Source organism: Parambassis ranga, chromosome 16, assembly GCF_900634625.1.
Source record: "Parambassis ranga chromosome 16, fParRan2.1, whole genome shotgun sequence".
NCBI lineage: Eukaryota > Metazoa > Chordata > Actinopteri > Ambassidae > Parambassis > Parambassis ranga.
This window is the reverse complement of record NC_041036.1, coordinates 16,831,806-16,842,313: the sequence shown is the minus strand read 5'-3', so window position 1 is coordinate 16,842,313 and position 10,508 is coordinate 16,831,806. Positions and strand designations below refer to the sequence as shown.

General features: G+C 40.7%; 1 protein-coding gene across 2 annotated transcripts; it reads left to right on the top strand.

The window, feature by feature from the left end:
- On the top strand, window positions 1-9,238 carry sh3d21 (SH3 domain containing 21). 2 transcript variants are annotated; one of them, XM_028425872.1, is made up of 17 exons: window positions 1-180; window positions 522-679; window positions 787-844; window positions 1,359-1,468; window positions 2,121-2,211; window positions 2,295-2,356; window positions 2,441-2,480; window positions 2,866-2,960; window positions 3,360-3,461; window positions 3,829-3,880; window positions 5,974-6,024; window positions 6,107-6,224; window positions 6,862-7,048; window positions 7,744-7,818; window positions 7,932-8,128; window positions 8,316-8,379; window positions 8,498-9,238. In XM_028425872.1, the coding sequence occupies exons 1-17, from the start codon at window positions 165-167 to the stop codon at window positions 8,528-8,530; spliced, it is 1,509 nt and encodes a 502-aa protein (XP_028281673.1). In that variant the 5' UTR covers window positions 1-164; the 3' UTR covers window positions 8,531-9,238. The 2 variants fall into 2 exon arrangements, with proteins under 2 accessions (XP_028281673.1, XP_028281672.1); XM_028425871.1 differs by having other exon boundaries at window positions 6,859-7,048.
- The last annotated feature ends 1,270 nt before the right edge of the window (window positions 9,239-10,508 follow it).

Here is a 10,508-nt window from a genome sequence, read left to right as displayed (position 1 = left end):
CAGGAAAAGTTGCTCAATGTTAATGTTTGACAAGTAGGAAGAAGGGCCCAGGCTGCCATATCTCTTAGTCTTAAGACAGGCTGCACTCTTTCAGTTCTCCTTCTGCTTTAAGAGTTTTACTGCTTTGTGAAGGAATTACATTATTCTAATCTGACGGGAAACAAATGAAACATACCATGGGTGAGTCATCATGATCGCTTTGATCTACTGTACCGCAGGAATACTTGTTGTTCTGATCCTTAGTTGTGGTTTCTGTTGGAATTGGTGATGTTAGAAAAACATGAAGAACAAGATGAGCTTCAACATAATGCTAGCTAAAGGTTGTTAGTTCAGCCTCTGATATTCTGGAAGAATTGTGGCATTAATTTAAAAGATCCTGCACAGTTTATCATCCACATTTACTCTACATAGTATATACAGCCTCCACTGCTTTAGTTTTATCTGGAAATGTCAGGACACATCACACAGCAGGCTTGGTGCAGAGAATCTAATTTTCTGCTCCATTTACGGATGTACTGCAGAGGTGCTGGTGCTGATCGACTTTGAGGGCACCATGGCTGACGAGATCACAGTGAGACAGGGGGATGTGGTCAAAAACGTCACCAAGGCCAGTGAGGAGGGATGGCTGCAAGGGGAGCTGGGAGGAAAAAGAGGCATCTTCCCCGCCAACTTTGTCAAGGTCTGTTCCAGCCCATAGGCTGCACTGTATTATTACAGTATAAAGCATGCTTATGTGTGTTCATGTTTATCCATGTGTGATTGGGATGCCTTGGTTTTTCATTACAGGAGGTGCCATTCTATTTGACGGGTGACAGCAAAAGGGAGCCACGCAGCATTAGAAAAAGTACAATACTGAATTCTCAGCACTTCTCAGTTTAAAGGGACGTCTCGCCTCAAAGCACTGCAAGCCGCAAGGAATAGTTTAATTTTGACACAAAGAGGAAGGGGCTGCACTTTGCTCAGACAAACAGTTTCAGTTAATGTTTTCAAGTTACAACATATGTTCACTGGTTGTGCTTCAAACTTCAAATTAAAAAAACTGCACTGATGAAATTTTGGAACACTGTCAGTCATCAGGATTTACAAAATATTATAATGGTTTTGTTGCAAGAAACCGTCTGCCCTAAAGGGGCTCATGTTTGCATATAGTTAAATTCTAACAGAGTGCAGCGAGCTCACTGTAAATATGTTTACCACATCCTTGCCACACACAACTGTAAACTAACTGAGAGACTAAATGTGCGAATGGGTGTCTTCAGCTGTGCAGTCTTTTCATTTTCATGTTGAGACTTGATGAAACCCCTTCTACCTACATTCCATTCTGTCTGTTGGTACAGCTGTGATGTTTCTTTCTACAGCAAAAAAGGTGAAACCGGCCAGGAAATGTGAGGTGCAGTTCGCCTACAGCCCTATGAACACAGACGAACTAGAGCTGGTGGCTGGCGAGACTATAGAGATCATCAAAGAGGTAGGACTTCCTATTGCTCTTATCATGGCTCGGATGCTGAACTTAAAAATCCAAGCAGTGACTCAGCTGTCTCTGAAACAAAACTACAGTCACATCATGGCTTGAAATCAAAAGAAAAGCACGTGGTTGCTGGAAGGAAATCTCAGAGGGAACATACCAGTAATGTTTAGTTTACCCGAAGCAATACATTTCCCTGTAACCTTGAGAAACTGTTATATGGAGATCAGAGGGTGGGTGAAATATTTGCAGCGTTTACTCATCCATATTTTTGGTCAGCAGGCTGATGTAACATTATTTGGCAACATTGTTCTACTGTCAGACAGCGTAGATTGATCTCTGGAATCCATGAAGAACAATAATATTAAAGTTTAAATCTTTGCATTCCAAACCTTTAAAATAAGCTGCTGTTACATTTTTGCATGTAATGCATGAGGAACAACAGGCGAATCATTGCAACTGGTGCTGTGGAGCTAAGTTAGAGTTAGCATGCTAACTCTACCTGCTTTGCATCCCTTTTATTAAACTTGCACTACAATTGTCATAAATGTATATTATTGACCTAAACCTCCACCTTTAAATAAATACAGCCAAATATCAGCTGTAAAACATAATTTACTTGTTTCTTCACAATTATTTTTACTGTTTATGACAGATTGAAGACGGATGGTGGATGGGTGTGAAAAATGGCAAAGTGGGAGCATTCCCATCCAACTTTGTCAAGGAAATTTTTGTTCCCCTCAAAGGTTGGTAACAGCTTCTTTTGTGGCTCTTTTACTGGTTCTGTTGTGTTTACATTTGCATTAATGCACCACTTTTTTTAAAACAGATGGGAAGTACAATGAGGGTAAAATGAGACCCAAACTCGCTGATGCTGTGTTCACCAAGGAGGTAATGCAGAGATAAGTTTCCTTATTAACAGGTTTTTAGCAGTTTTTCCTCCCACTCACTTTTGTTCTCGCTTCTCCCCTAAAGACGCCTCGGAGAGCGAGCGTGAGACACCAAATGAAAAACTGTAAGTTCCCACGTTTCTAAAGCTGCTGTACATAATCACAGACACAGGACTGCCTCATCTTAGACACCTATTGTTTGGGCCACAGTAAAATAGCAATTAGATCTATTTTTAAACTGACAAGAGGAACATCCTGTCCTGTTACCTGTGTGAATCTAGGTAGGGTAGGACATGAATACTTACAGTAATGTGTTTTGAATAATGACCGCACAGAGTTTCATCAGAGTAAAATCTTCTCGGGGTTAAAGGTTTACAACTTTTATCTCAAATTAGTCATAACTGCTTTCCAGTTATTCTTTGAGCTTGAAAGGATTGCATACAAGACGGATAGGATTAAAACTCCTTTTCCAATCACGCAGTAACATTGTGACCTCTTATGTCTCCTCAGCTGCAGAATGTTGTCAAGCCCTGTTTGACTATAAGGCCAAAGCAGAGGATGAGCTGGAGCTGAAAAAGGGAGAAGTTATTGTCATACTGAACAAGGTTTGAGCCCATGTTGTGGTGTTGTTTCTCACGTGTTTTCCCAGGGTGCAATCAAAATTCCTCTGGGTGCAGTTTTGTTTTCGTTACAAAGTAGCTGAGCAAAGTAGTAGCTGTATCATATTGTTCATCCAGTTGAACCAGTTGTGTCGCTTTCAAGGAAGTCTCATGCCTCCTCCGGAACAAGATGACGTCTTAATGACACAAAGGACACAGCTGATCTGACGCGTTAGAGAAGAAAAAGATGTTTTTCAAGATAGCCGCTATGATTAAAAAAGAAAAATGAAAAAAAAGGCAGCCATGTTTTTGCTTGACCTCTGGGTAACCTTTTTTTCCAGTGATTTTTACATCCCACAGGACATGTTTGAGCTTCTAATGTGACTCTTTAATCTCCATCTGAAGGAAACAGAAGATGAAGGCTGGTGGGAGGGGGAGCTAAATGGGCGCTGCGGCTTCTTTCCTGATAACTTTGTCATGGTGATACCACCAGTGGACGGTCTGCAAGTGAGTGGACTGAAACACAGTCTTAAATATAACCTTGTTGCTCTGAACCTTTCAAGAGGAGTTTACGGATCACACTGCAGCTCCATCATGAAACCTTGGCCATGCTTTATAGTAATTAGCTACTTTTTTATTATTAATATTATTTTGAAATGCTCTTAAAATGAAAGTACAGAGTGTCTGTTTATTCGCAGCTGGCTGTTTTTTGTGTTACTTTAGCAGCCAGTCCTCTGTGACTCAGGGTCCTCTTTAAACATCCTCTGTTTTGGTTACTCACTGAAATTTCCCTCTGTGGAAAGAGTGTGTAGAAGAGAGATTCATTTAATTCACAAGGGGACACACTAGCCAACCTGTTTTTTTTCTCCTCTAGTCTGGAACCACAAACCAACCGCCTATACGCACTGTCAGTAAGAAACTCCCAGGTAAGAGAACATCCATCACGCATGCACTTTGTGTTTCAAAAGGTCTAGTCGGAGTCATGGTTTTCTGTCTGTTGTTGTGTTAAGCCTGGCAGTGTGTAACGGACTGCCACTTTAGCAGATGGAGAGATTGACAATGTTATTGGTTTAGGAGCCATTGAGCAAGTGGTATAAACCAAACCTAAATGGTCCCCCTGTTTCACAACTGAAACTACTTAAGTACCTTCAACATTCCATTAACTGAACTGATAGTTTTCACTCATCAGTAATCATACACATGCTGCTGTTTTACAAGGCTTTTGTCAGCATGTTCCTGACACTGTGATGCATTCCACAATGCTATATATATATATATATATAGGTGTGTGTGTGTTAAATCTGCTGATAGGGCAAGGACTTGTCACCAAAGAAAATAAAAATGGCAGACAAGCTTGTTGCAATGTTCTGATTAAACAATTGTGAGTGCTCCAAAAATATCATAAAAATTTAGTTTTTCGATAAATGTTATTTGATTGATTCAGTTCCTAATTCCAGCCTATTTACACATGCTCCAATGGCTGCATCAACATAAGTATTATATCAAACAAGCAAAGATCGTGCTTATGTAGTATGGACCTATTGGATCATTATGTGAAAAAATATAATATAAACTCAATTAGATGTCAGGTGGTGTTCATTCATAATCTAAAAAACAAGAAAAACAGCAAATTCTCAGAACATGGATCCATTACATTTTGGGCATTTTCCCCAATGTTTGTAATTGTATGCTAGCATTAAGCTTAAATGCAACTAAACCATGATGAGGCAGGATTCGAAACTGCAGAGACTGCAGGAAGTGGCACAAATTTCAGCTGATGAGTGTCTGTTAGAATCTTTTTGAACTAAAAGTGTATCTGGTGGTAAATTCAGAGTCAGCACTCCCATCACATCAGCCACAGACAGAAGACAACACTGCCACACAACGTGCTCCACTAGTCAAAGCACTCACCTCAACTAACTGAATCTCTGCATTGCCACCACAATCTACGTTTCCACACAGTTGCACTCACAAGTATCTCACAGGAAGTCTCAAACGATGGTGAGATGGGGGGATGGTTAAAGTGGTCATGTGACACAGTTTAGGAGTCTTGTAGGAAACAAGGGGGTGGGGGGACGGAGCAGAGCTCTGTCACAGAGATTTTCACAACCAGCAAGAAACAGCACTAGAGCTGCTTCTGCTCTGAGGATGCATGAGAGGGAAGGTTGCAAAATGCTTTGAACACTCAAGGTAGGCTTCCTGTGTTTTCGTACAGTCCGTTATTCAGCTCAGAGTTGACTGTTCTTAGTGTAATTCAGTGTTTTTAGCTGCATTTTCCTGGAGGGCTGTGCATCGGAGCCTGTTTGTATCTTAGATAATATTCCTTTAGCTGTAACCAGGGTCCTTCACCTCATCTTCATCACAACGTAAGATAAAAATCTCTTTAAGGCCTTAAGGGGCTGTTTTTTCTAAAAGCTTTGCATGTCCTTAATGAACTTGTTGGGACCCTGGGGAACTGTGACTGCAGGGCTGTTGGATACAGCTGTGACCTGATCTGCTTCAGTGATGTGCACATCTTTGTTGTTCCAAGAAATGGTGCTCTTAAACTACAGTTTCAAGTTCAAACACCAAGATGTTCATGACAACATATTAAACTGCGAAGCTTCCTGAACAAATGCCATTCAAGAAAACAGCTTTTTACATCCTAAAATAACACATTTAAAATGCATGTTATATGAATCAGATGAGCTGAGAAAATGTAGTATACAAGTCCTCACTGCAGAAACATGGTGCACGTAAAGCACAGTTTATGTACACTCTGCTGTGTATCAACAAATGACATCACAGGGGGAGCCACACCTGCGTTAGGTGTGAATCCTGATCTTTATTTTGTTAAGTAAGGGCAGGTTTTCTGAGCATCTATAATAACAACAACATGCTCAATGCGGTATTTGCTGAGTGTTAGGGTGTCACAGCAGCTCTGTGTGCAGCTAAGGTTATAAACAAGACCTTATGAAATTCTATTTTAAGTCTCATATCTGCCACCAAACACTAATTTTCATGCCTGTTTTTATTTCAGCAAAGCCCGAGACACCAGCAATGGAGAAAACTGGTCCAGCAAAGCCGAAAGGTATCGGTCAAAAAAACGTTTATTATTATAACACTAGGAGTCCATCCAAAATTAAATCTTAAAATTAAACTTTGTGTTACAGAAGATAAACCAGAGCCTAAGGACCTGAGAAGCCTTCCACCAGGCAAACTGAAGCTACCGTCCATCAATAAGTCTGGTCCACCTCCAGTCAAAGACAAACCCAACAAGGTTTTACCAAAGTGAGTGATACCAACTTTACCTTCTCACTAATAATCTCAGAGCACAACCTTATTTGCATTTCTTTTTAAAGCAAAAAGGTCTTCAGAAAATGTCAGGAACACTGGCAGCAGGAGCGGAGCCTTTAGATCTTAAAGGTTTTAGTAGCCGCCACCGGTTGCCATGGTGTCCTTAAAGAAGAAGAATGCCAGGATGCATGGCATTTAGTGGCTTAGTGGAAACTCTGGGATGAGTCAGATCAGGCCGAAACAGATGAGAGCAGCCCATTTCCTGTTTCCTGAGCACACACAAACAGCCACACACACACAAAAATGGCACTTTCTTAGAGAGACTGCTAACAGAGAATTAAAGAAGTTTCCATGCTGGTTTTAAAGGTTTTAATCTCAAGACTCATTCTTAATGTTTGTTTAAGCTTTTCCTCCAGACCTTAACATACTGACTGTATTTTTTTTATTATTTCTGTCCTCATTTTCAGTGCACTGTGAATGTGAAAACATTATGCATCTACATCTGTTGTAGAGTGTAGAACCGGAAACCAACTTCTCTAATGTTTCCCCTTGTAAAACTACAGACTTTTCACCCCTTATCTTCCACTTTATCTAGCAAGAGATTTATCCCTGGATTTTTTTTCTCCAGCAGAACCAATGGTGATGCTGCAGCTACAGTTCCATCAAAACAACCTGAGGAGAAGGGGTCTGACCAGTTTGACGGACTAGACGTGCCGACTGAAAAGCTGAGTCACCCCACAGCAAACAGAGCCAAACCTCCACAGAGGAGACCACCATCAGGCCTGGCCACAGGAGCAGCAGCAGCTGCTGCACCACAAGTACGTCCATATTAGTGACCAATACTGCACAATATGGAAGTGAAGAGTTCTATAATGAGAAATTACAAAATATAAAACCACATAGCAGAGTAGTGCTAACCACCAGTTGTGCAGATGACCTTTGCAACTCGTTTATCACCGCTGTCATTATGTTGTAACTCTCTACTTCATCTTGTGCATGCCTGTAAGGTCAAAGCACTGGTTTTGGCTGACGGCATGGCACAATACGTTTCTTTCACAAGGAGTGGGATATTTGCAGTAATGCTATAAACCTTGCTTTATTTATTCAAGCCACAACATTGGTGGTAATAAAAAGACAAAGGGCTTATTTTCATGACTCAACCTGGTTTAATTATTGTACGAAGAGGAGATAAGATTTTCTGCCTTTGCAAGGGAGCCAGTAGATGTGGTTTGTATTAGTTTGTGAGAAAAGGCCCTAGGTATAGGCATGCACCACCTGTCTATACACTGACAGCAACAAGTTCAGACCAGGTCTGGGAATTAAAGGAATTCATTCCCTGAATTATCCTTTCAGGATTTGTACCTAGCGGCCCAAAGGATCAGCAGAATTTATGTTCTTGTTTAAAGAATGCTACAACAAATAAAACACATACATATTTATTTAGAAAGCAGTAAAACTAATAATCAATTGGATTATTATGGGATTAAAACTTGGTTGTCTTTTGCCGTCTCAGAGTGCCACAGACCAGACAGAACCAGAACCACCACTAAAAAAGGTCCAAACGGACAAACTGCCCATCTTGCCAAAGGTTTGTAACATTGTTGGAGTTCAACAAACAATATCCACATACTGCTACGTCCTATGTGTTGGATGTGTATTTTTCAACATCAAGCATGTCGATTATGACCTATAATATTTCAGGGCACAGAAAGTCTCTTGCCATCACCTGCAAAGCCTGAGCATCCACCCAAGACGCCACCTCCACTTCGACCAACACCGCCCAAAGTATTTGCGGACAGCAAACCTAAGACCCACAAAGAAGAGCCAACTATGGAAAGCCTGCAGGCTGAGATCAAAGAGCTGAGGATGGCTCTGGAGCTGCTTCAGACGCGACATGAGTGAGTGCTGCTACATTTGTAATGCAGGCATGTTTAAATCATGACAAACTGATTCACTTCACAGAGTCAGAGTAAACGAATACATTCCCACTACAGAAGTAACAGTCTCATTTGACTTGACAGGCGCTGCACATTGTAGTTGACCTATTTAGACAAACCTCCTTTTTTTGTTTTCATCTCTTTGAAGACAAGACATGCAAGATGTGAAAGAAGAACTGAAGGAGGAAAGAAACAAACGACTGTCGCTGCAGGTCTGTGTGCCACGTTTTGCATACAGTAAAAACACAATAAAAAAATACAGAAGTTGTGGTTTTCAAGAGCATGACTGCGGTATCTTTACATGTTTTTTTTTCTCTCCTTGTCATACAGGAGGAAGTGCACAGTCTACGGATGAAGCATTAATCCCAACACAGACTGAGACATTTGTCTGACACTGTGCTGTACGCAGGGCCATGGACTGCAGTGTTTAACAAGATGAAAAGTTCTTCTGACAGTGAAAGTGAGAAAGAGGAGGAGGAAGACACACAAGCCAGGGCTCTCATAGAAAACCTAGCATCAAGCTTACCCTGCACTGGACCAAAAGGAGGAATCAGACCCTCCTCTTCTTGATGCATACTGAACAGCTGGACATCACAAATAATGGTCTAATCTCTTTTTGTTTTCAACTGTAGGCTTTTCTGTGGGCTAATTGCAATGCCCCAGCGGAATTTTTTAATACTGTGTGCAGCTGTACATACAAAGAAATATTGTAATGTATTTTACAAAGAGCTAAAATATATTATTATGAGTCACCCAAAAGGGACAGTGTTACCTGAATGTCATTAAGTGAAATACTACTGTTAAAATGGGCTGAACTGTGTTTAAAAAAAATGGTGAATTTGTATACAACAGTGTAATGGTGCATTGATCCACTGGGGGGCACTGTACATCTATTCTTCTACATCCAGAGAAGTGCTAAAGCTTTTCAGTCAATGCTGCATTAATGGCAATAATAAGTTCTCTGTAGAAAAACAAACATTCAGAGAAGTCATTGTGTTTTATGTTTTAATTGCTCATGTTTATAATTAGTGCCTTTGTGAGACAAAATCTTTAAAAATCCGTTTAAATGCACCCGGAGTTGTAAAGCGTGTGATCATTTTTTTTGCAGTTTAGTGGAAAAAGGCAGCTTTTGTCACTGAGATAAAAGAAAGCTCAGTGACTCATTCAACTGAATGTAAAAGCATTTTGCAGCCATTAATGAGAAATTCTTTGTTCCCCCCACTGTGGGAAGAACTATTTAACTATATTTGTACCATCTTCACAATAACATATAAAAACTTGGTTTTGGCTCCAAATTGTGAATGTGTTGGTATGGGAAGTGGCAAGATCCCAAGACTACTACGAGTGTCACCCAGTTTAAAGGCACATCTGGAAAACATCTGGAGATCATCAGGGACCGGGGCGCTTCTGCTAAACGTCCATGGGAACGCACTATTTTTTAAAAAAGTAATGTTGATTAAGGGCATGTTCATCCTTGGACAAGAGGTGAAACACACAGCATGATCAGTTAAGAAATGAAAAACAAATGTTCTAAAATGGAAGTGGAGATTTTTCACTGACCTCTAAAACATGTCATAATTTCAGGAATGACAGGTGCTGCTAAACACTATAGACTAGAAGAACAAATAGAGTACTGTAGGTCTGAGACGATGACAACCCGGGCGCAGTGCACTGTAACACTGGTGGAATTTCAAACAACTGGGATGGATCTGTGGGGAATACTGAAAACAGAGTGCTGAAAAGCGAGGCCTTTTAGAGCTCCGAGGTCAGACAGAAAAAAACTCCCTCAGAGTTAAAAATAGTATTGAGCAAAAAAGAGCTGAGCTGACAAAACAAAACACTGTTTCTGCCAAAGAAAGATGGACATATGTGAATAAAAAAGCTATTCTGGAATGAGCCACATATAACAGTCTGTACAATGCATGTTTGTGTGGGGATCTTTCCCACGCCACGTTCAGTTTTATGACTTTCCCCTCGCTGGATTCCTCTTCGTGTTGAAGATTACTTAATTGCAATGATGTATTGTTTTCTAGCTTCACAATTACCACAGGGCTAAAACCATGTTGCTTCTAATTACACGTGTGTCTCTAGCAAAATCAAAAGGACACTATTCAAAATACTGAATGGTGGGTCTCTAGAAAAACATATTTAAGCCTTATGATTTTGAGGTAGACGCCGCTCACAGGAGGTTTATACAAATATAATTACACTTGCTGCTTCAAAGGCTCCACACCATCAACACCACTAATTTCTGAAAGCCCGTGACCACATGAGAGACTTTTCCACAACCTCAACAGAGAAGACGCCATGTGAACACAGAGGGGGCCCCCCAAGACAAACC